General features: G+C 46.9%; 1 protein-coding gene across 7 annotated transcripts in view; it reads right to left on the bottom strand.

Annotated features, from left to right (window-relative positions):
- The window catches only part of hyd (E3 ubiquitin-protein ligase hyd), a 264,107-nt gene that overhangs the window by 68,884 nt on the left and 168,955 nt on the right, over positions 1-26,268 (bottom strand). For all 7 annotated transcript variants that reach the window (XM_084607224.1, XM_084607031.1, XM_084607166.1 and 4 more), the window contains exons 28-32: positions 18,953-19,070; positions 18,745-18,852; positions 13,433-13,675; positions 7,749-8,053; positions 2,961-3,177 (exon numbers count right to left, since the gene is read on the bottom strand). In XM_084607224.1, the coding sequence (XP_084463350.1) occupies positions 2,961-3,177; positions 7,749-8,053; positions 13,433-13,675; positions 18,745-18,852; positions 18,953-19,070 (991 nt within the window). The remainder of the gene's footprint in view (positions 1-2,960; positions 3,178-7,748; positions 8,054-13,432; positions 13,676-18,744; positions 18,853-18,952; positions 19,071-26,268) is intronic.

The following is a 26,268-nucleotide window of genomic DNA, read 5'->3' as shown; positions in this document are numbered from 1 at the left end:
TGCCTACGAATGTTGGAGAAGCTCTACTGATAATCCATGAACGCCTGGCTGAGAAGAACCAGCTTCAGAGATGCCAATGGTGCAAAACACAAAACTCCAATGAAAGCTTGCACTCAGTGATCTGGAGCCTTGTGTCCAAGGAAAAGCATTCTTCACTGTTTGCAGCTGTTGCTAGAGCAGTGCTCCGATTCAACACTGGCAACAAATACACCACAACCGCAATCTTGGATGTGCTGGACATGAACACCAGCAGCACAGCCTCAAAAAGAGCTAAAGAGAAAGACTTGCACCGCAGCTCCAGCTCCACAAAAAAGCGAGTCAAAACTTGGCATCACCAAGATAGCCAAAAGGCGGCAAAGAGATGCAATGCGTCATGATTATGCCCCTGGTGCATATCTATGAGTCTGAAGTTAATCCGTGTGCATAAAAATGATTTGACATGTTTTTCACATTTTCTCAAATCCAGTTTTGACCCATTTGCAGTAGTGCAGGGAAAATATTTCGAGTTCTAGATTGGCTAGCTTCATAGTTCTTTTTTTGTTAGAAACTTTCGTTGTGAGCATAAAGACTAAGACAAGACCAATCACAATTTAGTAAAATTTTAAAACAAGACAATTTGTCCAAGCCTCCATATTGAGTTTTTTTCCTGGTAATGTTTAACATGCTGTAACTTCTGCACAAATGAGCCTAAGACGTTCATTTATGTCTTATTGCATTCCGTGGGAATTCTAGATCATTTCTATGTGCTGAGCTTTGCTGTGGCTTTTGTTCTTACTTAAGGGGGGGACATGGGTCTTGAGCAAAATTTTCTTAATATTTGTCCTGTCAGTATGAAATTTGCAGGGTTTATGTAAATTCTTGTGCTGGTTTCAAATATGTTGTTAGTTTTCTTCTACATAAATTTGCTGAGTAGTTACAGCAACTTTGCTGTTCCAGACTTGCGGGAAGCTTGTAAAAATATCTACTGAAGGGAAATTGCTAAAATGCACATGGATCTGTCCCTGAATGTCTAAGGAACACAATAAAACAAGTTTTGTGCTCCTGCCTTACTACAAGCCAAAGTTATGGAAGTTTTAAGTTTCAGCTTCACAAGTGCAACCACCCCCTTTCTACATCTTTATATGTTTAAAAATTTTTCATGCAGTTGAGACCTTGTATAATAGCTTTATTGTGTTCCTTTAACACTCACGAGCCAGTAAAAATAAAAATCATTACAATCTAACGAGTAGGAGAGCCACAATGCCACCCGCAAAATAGAAGGGTAGGCAAAATTTTCATTTTGAGAAAAATGGAAAAAACGAATTGCAATGTCAAACACTAATTTAATCAAACAAAAACTGTAGAAATGCAGGCCACTGTGGCCTAGAAGGCTCGTGGACAGTAATCTGCATTGGGTTTGCCTTTCTGCTTTCGTTTTGCTGCAGTCTGAAGAGCTGCAGAGGAAGCACGCTTCCTCTCTGCTCTCATTCACTGGTGCAATGCACACGTTTACAATTTAAAATGGCTATAAACCTCCGGGAATGTAGTCTGCTTGCTTTCCAACGTCCAAGTGTCGCCTCTTTCATTTTGATTTGCAGTTGCAGCACATTCAGTTGTCACTTTTTCGTTTCGGTTTTTTTTTTTTTTTTTTTTAACGTACGTCGTTACGTCCTCGCATCAAGACCGCGGTGAGGAACGTTTATTGTGGAAAAGAAATGTAATTTGGAGCTGTTTGCTGCTTCCCAGTGCTCTGCATTGCACTGGAAGCAAGTGAATTCCCAAAGGACTATGAACGAGGTCCGATCGGCGCAAACGCGCGGCGAGCTCTACGAAGACGACGTGTCCCGCAGTTTACGCATTGGAGAATAAGTTTGACGGCGATTCCTTATCCTCGTTCACTTTTTAAATGCCAATACCGCCGCCGTATGTTTTACGCTTCGCCAATCTCGGCAAACTGTTTAGATCTGACGATCGTGAACTCCGCATCGCCAAGCAGACTGTCCGCCGCGCTGCCGTCATCGTTACGAACACAATCCGTCTACCGCTTCGTTGCTGGAGTTGGCGCGAGTTCAAGCTTTTCCTGTTTTGAGCTTATCTTTCTGCTCATCTGCGGCCAGCGTTATCACTGTCGCGGCGGGTGCGACCGCTGGCAGTAGCAGTCCCCCGTGCTGGGGAACACGCTAGGCCTACTTCAGGCTCGTACACACGATCGTTCGGCGCACGATTTCCATCGGCCTGAGCGCGCACAGCCGGGGCAGGGCATCACTTGAGATGATTATTCAACTATTTTTTTTCACTTTTTTGACAAATTCTTGCCATGAACGCACCTCGCGGTTCGGAACCAAGCGCGGCCGGCGTCACGTCTCCGCCGTCTCCCCGCGGCTCGGGCACGCCGAGCAGACGCCGTCAGCCAGCTCCACCAATGCGGGGACGCCTTATCGTCACGTGCACCCCGAAAGCCAATGGGATTGCAAATGCCACGTTTTCTTTTTTGCTATTTTTTATGCGGCCAATGGGCGAATGTAAACAGCAGAGGCGGCAATTTGAAGACGAAAGGCGGCTCTTTCGAATGAGACGAAGATGGCTACCGTGCCGCGCACAAAATGGGAGCTACGCCTCGCGGAAAATGGTTGTTTCGGGGGTCGTTTTCGGCCCAAATTTGGGCGACATCGATTATATAAATTGGCATTGTGACTAAAATACCGACCCTAGAGATGAAAAACTTAGCAGATAGGTAGATAAAGAGCTACTGATTTCGAAAATCACATTTTCTAAAAAGTGATTTTTTCGCGATTTTTTGGTCCGCAAGACCCGTGTCCCCCCTTAAATTACCTGTATGCTTCAAACAGTGATTACGTACTATTTTGAAAACTGCCTGTTTTTTTCTCCAGAAACGTTTCATATAGATCTATCAAGAAAAAGAAATAGCTCTAAGAGGGGTGTCCCCCCCTTACTAGCCTTCCAAGTGCTGCATTCCCTACCATAGGCAGTGAGACGGTTCCTCCGGCGATTTTCCAGGCTCCCAGACGCAGCCATGCGGTCCTCAAAAAGGCCCCTCCGTGTTCTCGGAATGGCCAGGGTGCCACTAGGGTCCGAGTGGTTGCTCAAGGCACAGCCGAATCGAAGCTGGGCTTCGGTAGAATCCATGACAGCCACCAGCCAGTCCCACGTGGGCTTCAGGTGGTAGTCCAGATAAGCCTGTAGCAATAATATTCTATTACAGTCGAGCCCGGATATGTCGAACTCGAAGGGGATCGTGAAGTAGTTCGATATATCAATAATACAAAAATCGGCTCGAGATGCCACTTGCGATCGTGAAAAATGATACTGTATTTGTCAAGTAGTCAACCCACTCGCATATTGAACCCACTCCCTACTTTTGCCCCCGAGAATTTGAAAAAGAAAAAAAAAAAAAACTTCGGTGGCATGTCCCATTGTTTTGACCATTGCATCCACAGCTCATTTACTGGCTGCGCGCCAAGATGCTGCGCAGCGATAACGTCACTGTGTGTTTATCTTATGACTATACTTTTCATAGATCCTGCGATGGCAGAGAGCGAACTTGGAAGAGTGTCCGTGTGATGGCTTGATTGCAAAAGCCTGGTTCGATTTATCGCACTGAGCTTGGGGCGGGTGTAGTCCACTGTTACAAAATCATTGGCAAGCGTGATAGCTGCAAATGCCGTTTGAAGCGAACAATGCTAAAAGCAGGTATCATGATCGCAGCTGACCGCATGCTTTCGTTGATACATAGATGCAAGGATGACTGACTCTTGCAAAAAAAGAAAAAAAAAAATCTGCCACTTCTTAATGTCCACAGCCGTCATAGCATATGCTACGTCGCACGTTCAGCACAACGGCAAGAATAAATGATTCTTGCAAAAAAAAAAAAAAAAACGAAAACAGAAAAAAGATCTGCCGCTTTTTAACGTCCGCCGTAGCTTACGCGCGTTCAGCACGACGACACGAGACGCTCATCACACGCCAGCCGCCACGCGCAGAGCGTTTTATTTATTTATTTATTTATCAAAGATACTATCAGTTCACAACACACACTGGAGAAGCGACTGCCACGGGCTGAGCTGGCTTGTCCGCGCATGCGTAGTGCATGCTGCTGCGAACGAAGACCGGGAAAGAGAGAGGAAGGGAGAGATAAGCTCAGCAAAAGAGTGGACACACCCTTGCACTTCGCTCTATCGCGTTTTTCCCCTCTCCCGAACACCACGGCTGCATTGGTTCCCTCTCGTTTCTTCACGCATGATTTGCAAACGTCACGTGCTGGCGGCAAACGATCACCACAGATGAGCGCGCCTTCGAGAAAAGGGAGCGACGCTGCCCTAGACCAGCCGTCACCAAACTGTGCCCTCTCATGCCTTCCGCGCATGGCTTGAAAACATCACACGGCAAACGGCCGAGGGTGACCCGATCGTCTTTGGGGAAGGCCCACCGTCCAATGCGTGGTTCGGAGTTTGACATATATCGAATGACTGGTGAAACTGAGTTCGATATACGACGCAGCTTTCCTTTACTTTACATGGGATTTTCAAGGGGACATTCCGTGAGTTCGATATAACCAAATTTCAAATTATCCGGGTTCGACTGTACGACGCAGCTTTCCTATACTTTTACATAGGATTTTTTCAAGGGGATAATTGGTTCACAGGAAGGGAAAGGCGCAGTGTCAGTGAAAGTGGAAAGAGAGAAAGGGGAGCCGTAGGTGGAGAGCTACGGAGTAATTTCGACCACCTGGGGATCTTTAATGTGGCTGACATTGCACAGCACACGGACGCCACATGGGATTTTCAAGGGGACATTCTGTGAGTTCGATATAACCAAATTTCAAATTATCCGGGTTCGACTGTACGACGCAGCTTTCCTATACTTTTACATAGGATTTTTTCAAGGGGATAATTGGTTCACAGGAAGGGAAAGGCGCAGTATCAGTGAAAGTGGAAAGAGAGAAAGGGGAGCCGTAGGTGGAGAGCTACGAAGTAATTTCGACCACCTGGGGATCTTTAATGTGGCTGACATTGCACAGCACACGGACGCCACTTCGCTTCGCCTCCATCGAAACGCAGCCGCCGTGGTCGGGCTTGAACCATAGACAGTAGTCGGGCGCCTTACCACTGCACCACCACGGCGGGGCGAGTTTCAAGGAGATATTCTGCGAGTTCGATATATCCAAAATTTGAATCATCCGGGTTCGACTGTATTGCTTTCTCCATCACTGATTTTTCCGACCTTATCTGTAATGGCATAATGCTGTTCTAGCACTTCAGTATATTTCCCTCTCTTACATCCTCATGCTTCCTCCGTGGTTCAAGTATGCTGATCTATCTCGTTCCTCATGTATCCTCAAAATGCAAAAGGACCATTTGCAAATAGGCACCACTGCTACTGCATCACATTGTGAAAAGGGCCGTGGGAAGACAGTTACAATAGTATGAGAGAAGCAAAGGACTTGACGAAACATTGAAATATAGTCATTGTCAGCCCCCAGAGCTGTTCTTGTTTTATTGCCATACGTTTGAGGTGTGGTCAAATTTTACCATTCACAATAGCATCAGTAGTGGGTGTACTGAAAAGGACAAGTATGGTTTGACTTTAAGGTTTGACTTGCAAGGTTTGACTTGCAAACTCCAAGCTGAGCAGAGTGATAGCGAGTTTTCTTCTTTTTGCGAAAGCAGCTCTTGGCGGCGGAGAGGTGCTCTTGTGTGCGAAGACAGAAGGCACAGCACCGGTTTTCAATCGCGCAGATTTGATCGGTATCCCAAAAGATCGCATCAACGACAAGCTTTGGTGATAGTCACTGTCGCGAAAATGATCTGAGCAGATCACCGACGATTTTGTAGGCTTGAAATCCTTCCTCTTGACCGCGGCAACCCACTGCGCTGATAGCTTGCGCTCCTTTGGGAATTTATGAAACGCGGCATCCTCTCGGCCGCCAGTGTTCGTGCAGCCATAGGCTGCGCAGAACCACGGCGTGGTCGTTCTTTTCGTGAAGAACGGTGCATGATGCACTGAAAAAGCTTGCGGTAACGTTCGCAAGAAGAAAACAAGCGCGAGACAAGAAAAAGGTTGCACTGCGTAGCCTGCAAGCGACAGGTGATGCATGGCCTGCTCGGGCAATAGAAGCGGAAGAGAGGTAGACGCCGTCCTTGACGTCACTACCGCCTGTCGTACTCCTGTCGTCTGCTACTGACATCCCCCTTCCAGCGCTGTGCACTGCGGAGAAGCCTGAACGGGGTAGCAACTTTAATCGATGATTACGTCACTATTTCAAAAGCTAAAGCCAAAATATTTCGTATACTTAACATAAAAACCCTGCAGATTCGACCCTCTGAAGCGCATCAAATTCTAAAACCGGTGCAGCTTCCCTTTAATGTCAGAGCTGCTCTTTTTTTCACCTTCACCGCCATCACAGCACTATGCACACCCGCGCACCACATTCAACACGACGACCGAAGCAGCCTACGCCGAACGTTACGACGGCCACGCCGTGACGCCGCTGCTAACACTAAAAACGCGAAAGACGCAAAAACCAAAAAGGCAAAAGCAACCTTCGATCGCGCCGCTGACGCCGCTGCTGAAGTAGCACTGTCAGCGATTGTGAGATGTGAACGATTTCTTATGGCCTCCGAGATCACCTTCGCGTGCACAAACAGGCGCGCGGGGGTAATCTCAGAGGCCATAGATTTCTTCGGTTGTTAACTCCCAATGCCGTCATGGCATAGGTGGCGCTGTCAGCGCCTGCGAGGTAGTCCTGAACGTTTGCTGCGCCGCACAAACACATGTAGTGCAACGAAGCCTGCCTCCTGCTATTAAAGTGAGGTAGTGCTTGGCGTCGCGAACTTCATAATATCCGTTTTATGCCGAACCGCGTTCACTACGGGAAGTTAAAAATACACGTGTTTGACAAAATAATTTCCGAAGAGTTCGATAAATTCAATCATTCGTAATATGCGTGTTTGTTATATCGAGGTTTGATATTGAACTCAAAAGTGGTCATGAAACAGTTTTTATACATAAAACATGTCAACAGATGACCTTTTCAGACCCTTGTTTATTCCGACTTTTGGTGGCCTCATGGAGTCCGAATAGACAGTCGGCGACTGTAGCGAGCATGCGGCAGCTCCAGCTCATGTTAGGGTTTTGTGCTTGCAAAGGTTTTTCCATGACTATCTGGCACAGGAAGCTGGCACCACATCATCATCAGCCTGACTATACCCACTGCAGGGCGAAGGAGTCACCCATATTTCTCCAATTAACCCGGTTCTGAGCTAGCTGAATCCGCTTCACCCCTGCTAAATTCTTAACCTCATCCGCCCACCTAACTTTCAGCCACACCCTGCTACGCTTTCCTTCCCTTGGAATCCAGTTTGTTACCCTAAGCGACCATCAGTTATCCTTTCTTCATACTACATGTCCTGCCCATGCCCATTTCTTCTTCTTGATTTCCACTAGAATGTCAGTAACTTCAGTTATTTCTCATGTTAGGTGTCGAGCAAAAATGGCCAAGAACTTGATTTTGTAACACTATTCAGCACAATCTTACATTTGGCGCAGTAAGGCTCAGCAGTTAACTTTCTGTACAAAACTGTATAAAACTGTTTTAGCTACAGATAGTGCCACAATTTCTTTCAGGTGAAACCACAAAGATCATGGTCCCCCCCCCCTTCATTTAGACTAACTGCGAATAAACAATAATTCTTGCACTGACTTTTGCCTCAATTTGATTGCAACCAAGGCCAGCACCTCAACAACCTCACCTGCATGTTGACGGACTCCTGGTAAGAGACTTCCAGCATCTTGGGGAGACCCAGGCCAGGTGATCCCTGGCTGTCCTGCAACGTGCCCAGCAAGTCTGCAGTCTGCCTCAAGACTGCGCCAAAGGCCCGTGCCAAGCCTACAGCTGTTGTGCCTGGGCTCAGCTCTGGAGCCAGCGCAGCGGCAGCAGTCACAGACGAGCCGGACCCCGAGCCACCAGCTGCAGCTGCAGCCACGGCTGCCGACCGCCGCAAGGAGCCTGGGTCGATGTACACCAGGCCGCCCGTCCCTGCCAAGGACACTGACCCTTCCCAGGCAAAGGCTCACCGTAAGGATGGGTTGCACACGCCACTCACAATGTTAACACAAAGCGGCTCGAATATCTCTCTATACAATCTAAGCACGAGCAATTAACAAAGCACATTTGCCAGGTGAAAATTTAGTTATCAATATGCAATGCGCAAAACGCCGACAACGCCGCCTGTCGCCAAAGCAGCAAAGCGTAGGCTGGCTCGGTCGGGCGCTGTTCGCGTCAGCGTCAAAGCGCGCGCGTTGTGTTTTCCTCGTTGGTCGCGGTTTAACAGATATAACGCCGGTGTCAACATTTAGCAATGTCCAGGAAGAATTACTGCGTAGTTGGTTTTCTAAACACGCATAAAACCTTGCTAGGAGCACGTTTGTATACATTTCAGTGATGCTTCACGACAACGGCGGGGGCCGTGAATCGCGGCTGTTCGATGCAGAAAGCAAGCAATCGCACTGAATGACATTTGTTCAGGTTAATGTCATTATGGTAACTGTGATTGATATGCAAATATTGGAGTGCCTTCAATATGTTGCGAAGATGAAGGCGCTGTAAGCGAAAGCAGCCTTTAAATTGACATTGATGTCTTGCATACCTTGTAACCAACTTTTCGATTAGGATTGTCAATTAAGAAATTAGCGGCTGTGTCGGCGGCATTTGTTTACGAAAGGGTACGGAAGGTGCGCACGTCTGCGCTCGATTGCGAAACGCGTACGAGTTTCAACAACGTACACTTTCCACCCTAAAGCAAGTGTCAAGAGCAACACGTACAATAGACAGTATCTAGTGTACTGTCCGACGGCGATTTAATAGAACCTTTGATTATCGCCCTACGGCACAGCATACTACAGCCCGTTGACTCCCGTACGTTTTCGCCAAATCGTTCCCTTGGCGTATTAAGGCCCGTCGAAAAATGCTCGAGCTTAGCCTCATCAAGAAAAAATACCGCAAATTCGTAACGCTTGCTGCATCGGATGCTGCGAGCTTACCGTAACGACGCTGCTCGTGAAGGCGGCCGACGACGGCACTCTGACCGTGTGCTAGGCCCTAGTCGTCGCTAGGCCTAAACGGTTTTGCATAAAAGCCGTAGCTGGAAGTGCTTTGGAAATAGTAAATTTCCCATTCATAAAACTGCTTTATTATCAGTTCAATTGTCTCACAAATTGTCTTACATGTAAACGGAAAGTGGAACTTCGGCAACGCCTTAGCTGCGGAGCTAGAGCACAAAATCGGATGAGCTGCGTGACACCGGCGGCAGCTGCTAAAGCAGAAATTTGCTTTTATTGCTGTTATCACTTCTTCCAAAATCTAGCTACATAACAGCGCTCCTCAGTAAAGATAAATTAAGCGCATATTATTTAAGATGAACAGAGCATGTTTTTCTGAAGGTGGCAAAAGAAATCCGCTGTGTCGGCGACTCTGCACCGACAAACCACGGCAGCGAGTGACCTGTTCCGCCCGCGCTGAGTGCGATGGTTACGGGTTAGCTGGCAGTGATGGATGCCAGTTTCGTTTTATTTTTTATTTTTTTTTTTTTACGATGCTATGACATATTTCTCATAGATGACTAGTTGCAAAATTATGGGAGCAGAGTGGTATTTAATGCAGGTGGCACTTTTGTAGTTTATTTTGGGTGTATCTTCTCACCGAGTCTCTGGTGTCGACACAACACATTTCCTCGTTGATCGCATTCGGATGAGTACCAGTGTCGTTTTCATCGAATGTCATATTATCTCGTGTAGCAGCAAACAAATATCATTTTGAACGAGTGTGATTTGATGGAAAAGGCATTAAATTTGACTTGTGGCAAAGCTGAGTCATAACTATTTTTCAGTGTTTTCTGCTTGTCATTGCACCTTCCGTGAACACTTCTTATTTAAACTTGATCGCGTCCGCTAGCCGGGAAGATGAAATACGCAGCAGCAGACGATCTTTAGCCTGCATTGAAATCGCACAGCACACGGTTGCATTTTGCGTTCCGCCTCCATCAAAGAGCGGGCGGCGCGGTCGACTTCGATCCAGATAACTCTATCCTCTTCAGTAGCCTGAGCCACTGCGGCGGGTTATTGAACAAGTATTTGCCAATATGCGTTTTGAAACTTGCCATGCAATTACTTTGAAGACCAGAGCCAGTGTTCCTGTTGTCTGGCAAGATTACGAAAACATAACATGTCGCTGCACTTGCTATTCAGACTAAGGGCTCTAGAGCTTGTTTAAAGCGCCCTGCAATTCTGCAGTTGGGCGCGAGGGTGACACAAATGAAATGAAGATGATAGGTATAAAATTTACATCTAATATGCTCTTGGCTAACCTGTGATGATGCAGCTTTTCAGATATTGCCTCTGCTGATATCTCACTCCCCCACGGAATTATCTACCCGCTCTGCTTTTTTGACGACGGAATACGTGAAATCTATGCCGTACAGGCAGTGATAAAGCGCAAGCATGAAAAATCTGAACTCTTATTACAGGAGCCCAATACGCGCTATTTTTCTGATGCTCAGAATGCTGGTTTGCAAGCTCGCTAGCTTTGCCTGCGGTCGCACCGGTACGAAACAGCCCGCAGTTTCGACGACGCTGCCTAGCTACTTTAGCAATATATTGCATGTAAACGAAGCAAGCATGTACCATTAAGCAAAGAAAGAACATTTTTTCATAGGTCAAGGAATGAACGAATTAGCGTGGCGTTGCAATAAAAGCGGGATACTCAAAATGAGCTCCATTTCGTACACAACCTTGTTGACGCTCGTCTGCAGCAGACACTTGACTGCATATGGAGGCGATGTAGTTCCAGATGGCTGTGATATCGAACATATGTCCACTATTATAAAGTGCGATCCCCTTGTGCACACTGTCACCGAGGAAGTGCCCGCGAGACGCGCACAAACGGCAGATCACATGCATGCACCACGGCCACTGCTTGCCGCATGAGGCCCGCCTCGGGTTCCAACGGCTGCCGCTACGCAGCTTTCAGTGGCGCCCCTATAAGCGTTGCGCATGGTGTATAGGGCTGGAACTAAAAAGATAATGGATAGTAAGACATCGTTAGTGCAGAAATGCACGAATCCAACAACAGATTGATTTATCCAAATAGCCAAATTAATGGGGATCAAATTACCAGGACCTGTCGTTGCAGTTGTTACGGTGCTCGCCTACCGTATAAACTGTATTGTCACGTGGTGGTGACAAGGTCGATGACACAAGTGAAGAGTCTGTGACTGCACTGAAGACTTTTTATTGGACTGACTTGCGCCCGCAAAAGAACTAAGCAACTCGGCGGCGGCGATAGCAACAAACGTGCTCGTCAATCGTCACACAAAGAATGCCTGTCGCACTCGTCAACGCTCAACTTAAATGCTGCTCAGAACAATCTAGATAACATCGCAAACTGCTAGTAGCACAACCTGGGACATTGTAGAAACATATGCCAGCGATCGGAATCTTCGAGACAGATCTCGGCGCATCGTTCGCGACAAAGAAAATGATAAGGTGTCGTACCGCGACAACGAGCATGAACAAACACTGGATACAGAATTGATAAACGCGCCAGAATAACAATGATAAGGCCGCATGCCGGCGGCTGTCGAACAGGAGCAAATAAAGATTTGAACAGTTCGCGGCATTACTCCCCCTCAACCTCAACCATGACGCTGTTAACGTTCTGTATACATTATGTCTGCAAATTTGGACAACCCTCCAGTGGCCACAGGATTGGAGGAGGTCAGTTTACATCCCCATCCCCAGTTTACATCCCCAGTTTACATCCCCTAAACTTAAAGCCTTCAATGTTCATTCGCAGTGCGAGGGCCTCCGCCTTTTGTTTCAGAAGATCGCCCGACACTGGGATCCTCTTTGCAACTGTCGCACACAGCCACATGTGGAGTGCTTCTTCAAGCTTCGGGTGGCTGCCCTCTCTGAAATTTTTTTCTTTTCAGCACTGAAGAAGACTTCAATGATTCGTTCAAAATCTTCATTTTGTTTTTCATATAGTCCGACACAGTTTGCTTCAAGATGCCGAACTCCCGAGCAACTTCGCTCTGCAGGCGGCTATTCTGCACTTGATGGATCATGGCGATCTTCGCCATTGTCATCGTTGCATATTTGCAGCGCTTCTTAGCTGAATTCCCCGGCGCTGACTGCCCCGATGTTGGCGCCATACCTGTGTGCTTCGTTGGTCTCACTGCTAGGCGTACACAACACACAAGCAACACAAGTAAAATGAACACTGCACACTATAATTGCACCGCACGCCGTCACAAAGAAAGAAGAGACGACCGGCCAGCGGCTACTGGATTTGACCTGGATTTGGATGGGCGAGATCGAAACTAGCCATTGTGCCGGAACACACAAAAACGATGATGATGAGCGGACTCTGCCCCTACCACCACCTCGTGGGGCAGTAAGGAGGCTCATTCCAAAACAGAAATGGCGCTTCATGCTTCTGTCGGCGTCGGTGTGGGTAGCTGCTGTCGATCGAGTTGGCTCCAGTAGGGTCCGAAAAATCAAATGAGAGTTTGCGAAGTGTCCGAAATTTCGGTATTTGTTATGCATTACGGCCTATGGGAAGGGTGATGGTGCTGCAAAGCAGTCCGAATAATCGAGTATGTCCGAATTTTTGGAGTCCGAAAAATCAGTCGGCGACTGTACAATGGATTTTGCCTCATCACACTTTATTGGTCCAAAGTACCTTCTAAAATTTTAAACCGAGCCGTAAGAATGTGCTTCTGTGGCCTAGTGAATGCAATGTGAATGCAAGGGTTTTTGCAGGCTGTTTGTGGTATCACCCTCCCATATGAAAGGAGAAGCCTGAGTTGGCTGCTGCCAAACGGAATGTCACCAAGCCCTATGTCTAGATAGTGCTCGGCCTTGTCAGCTGCCAGCTGCCGCCTCCCACAACTTCTTGTTCTTTCTTCACTCTTCGGATAGCCACAAACAGACACTAGGCACAGCGAAATGGCAAGACTGTGGCCAATGCAGCTCTCACTACAAAAGAGGGCCGGTGTTGAGTCACGCGGGAGCAGCAATTTGCCATTGTCTGCCGCCTCTTTCAACATCATGCCGCTCCAACCGCTGCACGGTTTTTCCACAGAAACAGACTGACCAGTTTTTCAAACCGCTATAAATTTATTTTTGCGGACTGCTTGGTTTTCCAGATGATTTTAAGCACCTTGAATGCCCGAAAAATCGATCCGCGACTATATTTGCATTCGAAAAGTGCAATATTCGCACACCCATAGGATAAGCCTAACAAAAACTGTAGTCCTAAATAAGTTCAGCATAATTTCTGTTGTCAAATTGTGACCCACTTTCCAGCACAATCCCAGGCCTTAGGTTCCTACACATTTGTCTGTGAAAACAGAAGTAGACATAGAAGAGGACTCACCAGAAGACGAGACATGTGAACGACCAGCTGGGTCCCGTTGGCGTAAGGCCCACTGCAGGTGCTGGGGGGCCAGGCTTCCAGGACGTGAGCCCCCAAGGCCCCCAGGTCCCCCACCACTGCTTGAGGGCCCTCCTCGCCGCTCTAGCTGCTCGTCCAGCAGAGCCAGCTCCTCCGTGTCTGGCTCCGTGTCGCCAGCCTCACTTTCTTCTTCCTCCATGTTGGATGACTCAGCAGATTCATCCTCTGAACATTAATAAAGAGGATGAGGGCAAGAAGAGGAGCCCTGCTGAGCATGTGTTGACAGTGTGTGGCACGGTTTAATTCTTGCAGGGGTCTTGGAATATTGGGATGCCTCATACTTGGAATCGGGTATTCTGAACACCATTTAGCTCCCTCCGGGTGTTTTTTGGGTTCACTGAGCCCCTCAATCCCCATATGCCTCAACCAGCTTCTTTCCTTTTCCCCTTTTTGTTTTGGGTGTAACCACAGAGCAACTGCTTATAGCAGCAGACTGTTCTAGCGGATACAGTTAAATCTCTTTATAAGAGACACTGTTACAAGAGACACTAGGTTATAAGAACGACATTTAAAAAATGGTTTGGTTTGGTTGGTTTTCCTATGTCTGCCATGTTAACAACATTGCATACAAGAGACATGGTTACAAGAGACACTCGGTTACTAAGGACCACTTTTTCAGGTTCCTGGAGTAAAATCTTCACTATTTAGAAGAGACACAACCCAGGTGTGCTCATGCAATGCAGCTGAAGCATACCAACTCGTACATGACGCCCTTCCGATTCCATCAGCTAAATTCTGTTCCATATCAGCATCTTTTTTGTTGTATATGTCAGAAACTGAGAAGGAGTGCTTCCCTATCATTGGAAGATCAAAACGACCCCATTGTTTCAGCCACTGGCATCAGATTAGTGTCACCTACGAAACTAACCAAAATGCATGAATGACATCCAACATTTTTAACTCCTCGCTGTTAAAATTTCATCACAAGATGAAAGCTCATAATCCTGATGTTTCTTTGTGGACAATGCTTCTTGCAGCACCAAAGTTCTCGTGCTCAAAGCCACCCAAGTTATTTTTTCCCTCCAAACTCCACACCCTAACTTCAACCAATAGACAAAGACATTGCGCGCTCTGTCAAGTTGTACAAAACACGTTTGGCAGAACGCCTGTTGCTCGACAGGCAGCAAGACTGTACAAAAGTAATTCATACGAAGTTTGCTGTTCAGGTGATTTCAGGTGTCTGGAATGGCCTGAGAAGTGAAGCTGTGAAAAACTGTTTCAGACAAGTAGGCTTTATATGTGGCGACATGATGTAAGAGGGCCCATATATGGATACTGTAGAAAGCTTCCTTGAAGATGAAGCATAGGGACCGGGTGCCCGTTGTATGGCGCCACCGTCGCCTCGGTGGAACAGCGCCGCCCGCGGCGGAGTGCCGAAACAGCGGAATGGCGAGGCAGCTGAGCGGCGCAGTCGTTTCTGTTCTGCGAGGCGTTTTTGAGCCTGTCCATACCTGTCGTTTTGCGGTGAGGCTTTAAGAGCTTTGAGCTGCTTTGAGTAATCGCAAGGAGTATTTTTTGACGGGGAAATCTTGAAAAAGAAAAGGACCGTTCTTGGCAGGGCGTGCATGTTTTTTTATTGTTTTTTTTTTTTTTTGAAACCGCCCGGCACATGGTAGTTCTGTTATATACTCGAAAATGCCGCGCGCGTGATTTCACCATGCGCTAGGAACACCTTCGTTAGGCACTTGTTAAGGCGACTTCAAAGACGGGAATTGCGTCTGCACTGCGCGTCTATCTTATATTAGGTCTAGTCTGAATCTGCCTGAAGATCAAATACCGCCGAGCCGTGTAGCCCTGTAGTAGTGGTAGTTGTAATGGTCAGCGTTCATGTAAAATGAAAAAAATGCTGCACCTGTCTTTTTGGTAATAGGTAGGCTCAAACGATTCAGAGCAGAATAATAGCAAATGACATTCCAGTTTCAACCTTGCAACGAGAGCTGTAAAAGGAGAAAAATAAACAAGCAAGACTAAAGTAGCATCCTATTTATGGTTGGAATAGCAAACACAGATATACTTCCAGGACTTCCTGCACAATTACGCCACAATAGCTCACTTGAACTCGGCCTTGAGACCATCAAACTTAATCATAATATAAGCCAAATGAGTAATACCACCTCAGCATCATTTTTACATATACGGCAATGCTCTTGTTGAACACGTCGGAGCTGCTACATATAATTGACTTAGAAAATATTATACTATGCATGCCTTTCTCCCGACATGCTGCGGAGGTTGTGAAAAGAAAAAAAAATTAAATTTCCTGCTAGCGTTCTCTCAGCGCAGAAAGTTCAATGCGATTGACCGCACCTGCCTTGAACATCTGAAGGCAATAGTCCAATACTGTCAAACTGTTAAATACAATCGAAAAAAAAGCACAGTGTGATGTGTTGTAAGATAAGCCACCGACAACTAAGAGAGTGTTCTATTGTTAAATGAATCACTCTGATGGCTCGTTCGCTAAGGTGGTCTACTTTCTCAGCGTACCACGAACTTGCGGGGCCGATACCTAGCTGACCTCGATACCTGATGAGTGTGAGGGGACACGACCATGTATGTAGTTTTCTATTTGCACGTAAAGGAATCTGGATAACTGAAAGCCACTCCTTTTACAACTTTGTCACTGCAGCTTGCCGGACTGCTGCTAAATCTGTTTACATTGGCCATACCTAGAAGCAATTTCTGAGAGAGGTAAAACGGTCTTGTCATACTACGCCACAATCAGGAAATCTCACGTTCACTAAAACGCCGATGAGAAACACATGTATTTAGGCAGGCCAGGAAATGAACCCTGCTGAGAAAATAAGTAAAGCCGTGTCAGGTGCAACGTGAATGCGAAAAAAAAAAAACTGCTACACGGCCTTCGAAATTAAAAAAAAAATGCTACGTTTATGCTCGTTTCCACAAATTAAATTGTCTTTCAGCGCATGTTCATTGGTTGACAAACGAAAAGAGGAAAAATGACAAGATCATGTCAATAGGAATTGTTCATGTCTCCTATGTGCTCTTTCTGTTAAGAGAAAAAAGTAAATTATCTTTGACTATGTCAGCGAAAGTATCCGCACAAACATTGTCTCTGCCCATCACTGAAGATCGCAATGCAGCCCAACGACGATGGTGAAGCTGCCTTTTCTTTTTCCGTGCTGGGGTTTTCTTGTACACAGGCGGGGAAATGCTAGCGTTGTAACTTACCCTGTTGGGTTACTTCGATTTCCAATTGTCAATAAAGTGACTACAGATTAAGGAGTGCGGCTTCGGCTCCGAGACTCTCGTGCCGTCACTCCTGGGGAACAGAAGGCACAGAGCATCCGGTAGCAAGCGGAATTTTAAAAATTCGGCGCTTTCCATGACCACACAGTAACCAAATACGTAGATTCGTGCCTTTGCCTTTCAAAGAACCATGCTTAGGTCACCCGCCACTCATGCTTCTGTGGAAACCCGTAGAAATGAATCGACTTAAAAACGTCCCGACGAGTTTGCGTAGCTGCCAGTGGAGCCAACAACGCACCGCGTTTCGCCAGCCTTGTTCGACCAGACTTCATTTCACTGGACATATTCACACAATTAACTAGCCCAACTTTCTGTTCTCTTGAGGATACATTCAGGCACAACGTCATCTAAACCTTAGGATTTCTAATTTCCACACAAACCAACGACAAACAGTACCCTCCAATGCGCCGGCCCCGGCGATTGAGCGATGCGCCGAGAGGCGGCGCCACCCGTTCAGCTGTCCGGTCCCTATGGGCGAGCATCCAAGAGACTGCTGAGGTACCATAATGTTTTGAGGAATTCGTATCTGCAGATGTGGATCTTGTGTGCTCCCAAAGAGCTTTCAGACTGTGCAATTCTCGCGCAAGTAAATGGCACATGTGCCATAGAGGGTGACTACGAGGTCATTTCAGAGGAAAAGTGTAAGCATCTGAGGGTGACAAGCATGTAAGAGTGATTCAAAGGCATTAGAGCAACAGGAAGGCTTGCAAAGTGATGTGCTTTACCTCCAGAATTCGGGAAGCAATACACTCTGCACTCACAAAAATACATACTACTAGTATGAATAACTTTATGAATAACTTCTTTAAGCTTTCCTAAACAATTTCTTGTTAATGCGTGTGAATGTATTTATATGCTGATGTGCAGGAAACTGACCAACACAGTGCTTTTATATATTTGGTTACAAGAGACCTTGCTTACAAGTAACATCATTTTCAGGTCCCTTAAGTGTCTCTTGTAACGAGGTTTTACTATTCACATGCTGATTTATCTGAGCAGCCCACGTTCCAACTAACAAAAAAAATAAATAAAAAGAAAGGTGTTTCGAGAGGCCCCAGGATAATTGCGTTTCGATGGCGCCTTCGGCTCAGGAGGATGTGTGCACGGATTTGGGCCAGGCCCTGTCCAATGAATATATGTCTTGGGCGGGCCAGACCAGGTCGGACAGCCTGATCACGAACAATGCTACATTTGCGAAAGCGCGAATAAGGCAATAGTGCAGTAAGCGTCTAGAATGCACAGCATTTTCCAGTGCCCTCCCCACAGGAGAGCTTCAGAGTTCTTTCACTGCATTGACCCTCCTTTCCTGCCCACCGTAAAAAGATCTTTGGTAGCTGTCAGTGACCAAGCACTGGCCTTAAATCCAAGCGCAGAGCCGGGCCTGACTCGTGGTAAATATTTCGGCCCGTGCACACCTCTAGCCCGTGCATTGCTCAAATGTGCAGCCAGTCACAATAAACTAAATTTGAGCACTTTCTCAGCAGCCAGGCACATGCATGTTTGGGAGGAAGGAATGACAGCCGAAGACAGGCAAGGTTTTTCCCCAACGTTTGAGGGCTCCCCAAGCTAAGACAACTGAGACCTACAGCAATAAACAATGGGCAAAGTTCAAAATGGGAGAGGCAGTCAAGTGCTCAGCGGTTATGGCTTCTCAGATGGCAAAATAGATTACAACTTTGTCAGTGCCTCTCTGTTTCTGGAACGAAACAAGTGAGAGAAGGACAGCTGAAATAACTGCGGCACTCATCTAATGAGCGCTAGATGCTTGGGATTTTTGGTTAATGATTTCATAAAAAAAAAAAAGGTAGCAGAAAGAAAAATAACAGAGAAAGAAGACATATAGCAATAGTGCTGCGAGTGTTTTCTTTCTATGTCCATGTCTTTTTGCACTAAATTTTTTCCACTGAAATTGCCCCGTGGATTCCTTCACAGTAGTCTTTTCAGCTACTGTATGCATGATTGCTCACCAGCGTCAGACCCTGCCGTGGCACCAGTTGTAGCACTCCTCTGGGCACTGGCATTGTCCTGGTTGCTCTGGTATGATGCACTGTCTGGATCACTGTCACTGTCACTCTCTGCACAAAAGGAGGAAGGAAGTCGGAAAACTTCCCGTCGAGACTCCCTGCCCACAGATGCTTGGTTCCTAAAAAAGCACAAGCAAGCAGCTCTGCATACCTTCGTCATTGTGCTCAAGAGCCGGTATGCCATCATGCTCTGAAGCCTCCATGCGCTCGTCCCGCTCACTCTCCTCATGGTCTGGGTCTTCCCCAACATTGCCATCCACGACATCAACCTAATTGCAACACAAGCACAGAAAGGTCAACAGGCGTGAGGAAAAGAAAATGCAGAACAGCATAGCGACGACCTTAAGTGACTGGGAACCACTTATTCTGTAGCCTGTAATCAAGCTATCCTGCCCGTGACACATGATAGGTCTGGATCCCATTTCATTGATGTATCTAGCTTCCTTCAGCAAAGTAATCTGAAGCACCTACTTCATAAACAGTACAGTAAAACCTCATTGATACGTTCCTGGTTCACGCGATTTCCCATTTCATACGCTCAAACTCACGGGCAGTAAAACATCCCATAGAGACACTATTTTTCTCCCGGTTAATATACCGTATACACGCGTGTAATAGCCGCACTTTTTTTTCCAAGATTGGTGTGAAAATCGGGGTGCAGCGATTACATGAGAAAAAAGACAGCGAAAAAAATTATTTGCGGTGGTACCTGCTTTTATTATTGTCAAAAAAGCTCCTCGTCCTCCTCCGCTAAACTCGTCGGGATTTCAGGCTCGTCCCGTGTCCAAAACATCACTCCTCGCCGTCCTCCTCCTCCTCCTCCGAACTCATCGGGACTTCACGCTTGACCTTGTCCCAGATGAGGTCATCCTCCGTACCGTCCAGCCTGTTTGATATCCCTGTCACCTTGAAACTTTTTTCCACAGTCTCGAACGAAACCGTGGCCCACGCATCGAGTATCCAGTGGCAAACGGCCACAAGCGATGCCCGTTCGATTGCGAAATCACACGTGATATGCTTCAGGCGATTCAGGAAATGGCTGTAAAACGGAGGAGCGAACAGACTTGGATTGGATTGGATTGGATTTTCTGGCCTCACCTTTTGTAACGGGCGGGCATCGCTGCGGCTAGGAGCGCCCCCTTTGTAACGGAGATGGTGGCCGCTGCCCCCATGCTCGACTTTTATTTTCCTCAAATATTTTGTTCTTAATTCTTATTGGCAATTCTACTTCTAACCTTACGCTTCATTTTGGCCTTCACTTGATTTTTGGGCCCCACCTGGCGGCAGTAACCACAAAACGTTCCGTATTTCTTGCACCGCACAGTAGACTGCACTGCCCAACTTCCTGAAACTCATGGTGCGGCTTTTACTCGGGAAATTTTTAAAAAGTTTTTTTTTTCCCAATTTTCTTTCTAAAGTTCGGGGTGCGGCCATTACATGCGTGCTGCCATTACACGCGTGTATACGGTATTCGAAATTTCTACAAATTTTAATTGTACAATACGTTTTGCGAAAAGTGCACTCATGACGTGAAAAACTGCTCAGCGGCAATCACTTGTCACAGTTGCTTTCCTGCAGTGCCTAGGTGCAATAGGGCGAAGCATCAAAGAAAGCCAACGAGCCAACATACGAGGCACCCATTCCCACGCAAACATGACTTCATAAGGAAAAATGCGGTGGCTTCTTTTGTAGTGCCTTAAGGGCATAGGGACGAACCATTTGACAACTACAACTGCAGTGAAAGCTGATTATTTCGAACCTCGAAAATTTGACCTACACTACAGTAAAATCTCGGTGATACGAATCCGGCTAGGATGAATTTCAGGATGAAACAAATTCGTGACATTCCCCGGCTGGAGTAGATTGCGCAGAATGTGCAAAATTTCAGATGCTCCGACCACTCCCACACCACTACGGATGATACAAACGCATGAACTGTTACCGCAACTGAGCTCTACGGACTGCCTGCCCATCATTGACTCCGCGATGACCAGTCACTGTAAGTAAGCATCATGAGCAGTTTGCGGTGACACGTGGCCCACACCTCGCCGACGTTGCGACTGACTGTAGGGCTCATGCTGCAGAAAGTTTTCAGCGGCCCGTGGTCCACAAACCGCAGATGTCGCAACCACGAGCAGTTTGCGATACCATGTGGCCCGCATGTCGCCATCTCCTGTCGTGCTGTACGCGCAGTTAGAAGTATGCGGAGGCGGGCAGATCTCACATCAGTAGCATTACGACCGTTTTCCATGCCGAGAAAAGTGGTAGCGGCACACGTCAGTAAGTAATGGTCGACGGCGCACGCGCAAGAGCCGTACATAGCCGGCGCTGTGACTGCTACTCGTGCTGTACGCATCACGAGCAGTCTGTGGCGCCATGCGGCCAGCACATCGCCATCTCTTGGGCTGTAAGCACCACGAGGAAGTCCGCGGAGGCACGCGGCTTGCACATCACCGACGTTGCGATCGCCTGTCGCGCTGTCTGCGCTGAGAGTTGTGAGCTGTGATCGCACGACCGTAATGAACCTTCTCAGACACTTGGTGCAACTACATTTCCCATGCCTCTGCGTAATTATTTTTTTTTCGATGATAAGAACTTTTTCGCGACCCCGTGAGACTCGTATCACCGAGGTTCAACTGTACTTGGTCAAGTCAAGCTCCACAGCGGTCTGTGTATAAAAAAGACCTTTAATACGAACACAAGTCGATTCAGCTACAGATAACTCTATGCGCCGCCGTGTCTGGGCAGACCGGCACCCACCACAAGGCCAAAGAAATGCCTCTGCAACAGGGAGGCATAGTTAGAAGCTGTGCATGACCAAAACAGGGACAGAAGGGGAAACCAGGTAAAGCCATGGAAGAGTAGATAAAGCCTACACGGCGCCATGACCGACACAGCGGTAGGCGGCGTCGGCGGGTAGGGGTTGGCGGCCGCGGGAGATCAGACTGCCTGCTCTTCTCTTCCGCACAACATCCGAAGCTTGCAACTAAATACCCGGTTAATTCAACCTCCGTTACTTTGGAAATACGAATAACTATTTCGTAGGCGCAGTACCAGCCAACACCCATGAAAGGTCGGACGGGTGCTACAGGTTTCCAAATAAAAAAACCAAATCAATACGCAGGAAAAAGTTTTTTCTTTTTTTTTGCTTGACATAAATTTGAAATGACGGCGATCTTTTTTAAAAAAGCTCTCGCAAATGCTGTCATTTTTCCAGATTCTTAAGAACTCTTCGTGCTTCAGCCTTTGTCCATTCCTGCCTAATATGCATATATAAAGAAAAATGCTTACCGTATTTACTTGCATAATGCTCGCACCCCCAACATTAGGTGTCAAGAATCGGAATTTTTTTTCCCTTGCATTATCATCGCACCACCAATGTTACCACTGCGAGAGTCGTCTGCTAGTAGTAACATGCGCCATCTTTGGAGCGCTACTGAACCTAGCTAGCCTCGTTATGTGATCGCGCTACCAGGCGGCGATAGCGTGCTCGGGTAGATTATAATCATCGCTTATGCTAGTCTTTTTTTTTTTTTTTTTTTTTTCCCCCCATGATGCTCATAGTCGTCGACATTTTGCGAGGTGTCTCTGCGTCTCGTTGTAATTGTTCCTTCGGCTTTGTTCCACAGTCTAATGTGTTCTTGGTGCCGCATCGCAGTGGGGTGGTACGCAAGTTGTACAGCTGCTTTTAAGGGGGGACATGCCTCCAAAAGCTATTTTTCTTAATTTTCGACCAAACTTGATAAAACTGAGTAGTCTGATTCAGTTTCTTGCACTGATTTCAAATATGTAACTATTTTTACAATTGGCCAATCAGTTCAAAAGATAGATGAAATTAATTGTTCACAATTTGCAGAAACAATAAAAAAGTAACCACACTAAATAAAACTCATATTGATACTTTGCTAGGTACTAGAAAGCATAATGTATACAATGTCAGGAGCACTTTATTGATAAAACAAATATTAGCGATGTTAGCATTTCAAAGTCCACCATTCAAATGTGGGTGCCCTACTGTCTGACCTAGAACAAAATTTAAAAATTTTTAAAACGTAAATTGTAAAATCTGCTCTAGCATTATGTGCTTTGCACTTTTAGCTACATGCCGCAGCAAAAATTATGGTTCTACTTCAATTGAAGGCAGAGATATCTCTTCGGCAAATAAGCAAGAAATCAAGAATCGGTGTTTTGAGAAAACGAGAAAAAAGAGATTGGCTCTCTTTTAATCAAAAATGCCGAGAAAATATTGCAATATTTTGCAATGTAAGTGACTAGAAGGCACCAGGGATGTAGTCAGACTGACTATGGCCACCCAAATGGCGTTTTTTGAAAGCGTGCTGCATGTCCGCAGTGGTCTTGCACTTGTTTTGCAGATGCCACTGCTCGGAGGTGGTCTTTCTCTGCCATGCGCTTCATGCTTGGTGTCCCAGGGTTGAGGTGCAGCTATTTCAATATTGCTGCAGAGGAGTTTTGGCAACCAGCATTAAATCTCATAACAGTGCCGTTTGTCGATTCCCGGTGGCTTGCATCGCGCGCGCAGCAAGGATGTTCACAACGAACGGGCTGCACTTCTCTTTTCCGTTCACACGGGGCGAGCTCCACGCCGACGCAACATCACCGCAACACGCGCACTCGATAATAATCGTTATGGCGAGGCCATATTCACGTTCACCTTTCCCTACCGTGACGCTACCGCCGCACACCTTGCACTTCACAAACAACATCAACGCGTTCATTGAGTCCAAACTGACGACAACGAAGCCCGTCTCGATGTCCGATGGTGCGGCCGCAACATCGTCAGCGCGAGTGAAGAAATGCATCTTTCGCTTGGTGGCCGGTGTTGAAGAAAGAACTTGTAGCTTTTCTTGGGCTTCCATTTCTCTCAACAACAACTCTGTACGCTGCAATATATCGGTGTCGCGCCGAATGCGGCTGATGTTCGGAATGCATTCACTAGTCAGCGATCCGGTTAGGCCTAAGTCCACTTCGGTACTGTCCGCGGCTTCGGCATCACTTGCTGTTGGCGGCGGACTATTCTCGACGCCGGCCGAAGGAACTGAGCGCTTCTTGAAGTTGTAGGACGATCGTTTCTTCTTTTTGCCAAACTTGTGACTCGTGGCAAACTTCGGCGTTGCTTCCGACATCGTGCCGTATTCGTCACAACCCTACGACTGAACAAGGAGAGACGCGTCGCCTGCGGAGGAGCAGACGACGGGAACTTTGCGCGGCGAATCAGAGCGCACTTTCCAATTTTGTGTGCTAGCTCGACGAATAGAACCACGCGTTTGGGCTTTTTTTATGCTCAGAATTCAACGTCACCAGTAAGCCGGCGGAGGCACTTGTGGCGGGAAATGGGAAAAGAAAAGCCGCTCTTTCCAACGAGACCAAGATGGCTGCGATCGCGCGTGTAGAAAACGACCTACACGCCTCAGAAAAATACGTTTTTTCGCGGATTTAAGGTGACAGTGATACTATAGATTGATTCTGTGGCCCAAATAATGCACCGCGAGATTTAAAACCTACCGAATTAAAGGAATAATAGCTACAGATTCTGAAAATGTCAGTTTCAAAAAATTGATTTTTTCGAGATTTTTTCGTCTCAAAGAGCCGTGTCCCCCCTTAAGCTGAAAGCTTTCGAGTACGGGCTACAGCATAGCAACCGCACTGCAAGCAGACACTTCTGCGTCAACGAGTTCTGCGTAGTGCGCTACTGGAGACTGCGATTGAAGTGCCGATACGTACTCGGATCAAGTCTCTGATCAAGAGTAGAACTGTATGGTCTGCTGTGAGCAATATACCATGGAACGCGGGGAGTGATGATGAGGCTGCGTACGGTAAATAAAGTGGTTTAGCAATTTGTGCTTTTGGCGACCCTGTACTTTTATAACAAGGGTAAGTTCTGCTTGAAAGTAATGTTTTTGTCACATTTACAATAGCTGACCTAAGAATCCCGATTCGCACCTATTTAAATTTGCTTTTAGCGCACCAAAACATTTGCTCAAAAATTTTCCCCTGCAAATAATGATTGATGACCTAGACAGGAAAAGTAGAAAGGTAGGCTTGAAAATCAATATTAAGACTAAGGTAATGTTCAACAGCCTCGGGAAGGAACAGCAGTTTATATTAGGTAGCGAAGTACTGGAAGTAGTAGGCGAATATGTCTACTTAGGACAGGTAGTAACCGCAGATCCGGACCATGAAAAGGAAATAACAAGAAGAATAAGATTGGGATGGAGCGCATTTGGCAAGCACTCGCAGATTATGACTAGCAGCTTACCGGTATCCCTCAAGAGGAAAGTATACAACAGTTGCATCTTACCTGTACTCACGTATGGGGCTGGAACGTGGAGGCTAACCAAGAGAGTTCTACTTAAGTTGAGGACAACCCAGAGGGCTATGGAACGCAAAATTGCAGGGGTAACATTAAGAGATAGAAAGCGTGCAGAGTGGGTCAGAGAAATAACTCAAGTTACCGACATTCTAGTAGAAATTAAGAAGAAGAAATGGACATGGGCAAGACATGTAGTGCGAAGAGAGGATAACCGATGGTCGCTGAGGGTAACAAACTGGATTCTAAGAGAAGGAAAGCGTAGCAGGGGGCGGCAGAAAGTTAGGTGGGCGGATGAGGTTAAGTTCGCAGGGGTCAAGTGGATTCAGCTAGCACAGAACCGGGTTAAGTGGAGAAATATGGGAGAGGCCTTCGCCTTGCAGTGGGTACAGTAAGGTTGTTGATGATGATGATGAATTTTCGCACACCCAACTTAGCATCAATTTTCCACGAAAAAAGTGCGAACATTACGCGAGTACCGTATATTGCTGCGTATAAGTCGACTTCTTTGTTAAATGTCCTTCCAAAAGTTGGGGGGTCGACTTATAATTGTGGTCGACAGTATTTACTCGCATAATGCTCGCACCCCCCACATTGCCTATCGAAAATTGGAATTTTTTTTTCCTCGCATAATCATCGCACCCCCAACATCACTGCCGCGAGAGTCGACATGTTGCACCGCGGCAGTCGACTACGCGTAGCGAGCGCCATCTTTCTAGTGCTACTGAAACTAGCTGGCCCCGTTAGGTGCGTGCGCTACCAGGAGGCGCTACCCGACCCAACCGACGATCATCATCACCAGCTCCGACCACTCCGAGCGCCTCGAGAAGGAAACGTCAAGGTGTTTCGTCAGTTTTGTTCCGCTAGTACCGCCGCACGTTCTCCCGAGTTCCGCGCATAGTTCTGCCATTTTGCGAAGACTTTCGTAGGCCTCGCTCAGTGCGTGCTACTTTTGTCACCGTGCTCTCTGTGCCGCTTCGCCATGGGGCGATACGCAAGCTACACCGCTGCCTTTAAGCTAAAAGCTGTCGAGTACGCTTTGGAACACGGCAACCGCGCTGCCAGCAGACACTTCGGAGTCAACGAGTTTTGTGTCCGCTACTGGAGACGGCAGCACGACAAGCTCAAGGCAACCAGCA

Source organism: Amblyomma maculatum, chromosome 1, assembly GCF_055883805.1.
Source record: "Amblyomma maculatum isolate TAMU_Amacu chromosome 1, ASM5588380v1, whole genome shotgun sequence".
NCBI classification, from domain to species: domain Eukaryota; kingdom Metazoa; phylum Arthropoda; class Arachnida; order Ixodida; family Ixodidae; genus Amblyomma; species Amblyomma maculatum.
The sequence above is the reverse complement of the archived record's forward strand: the minus strand, read 5'-3'. Positions and strand labels throughout refer to the sequence as shown.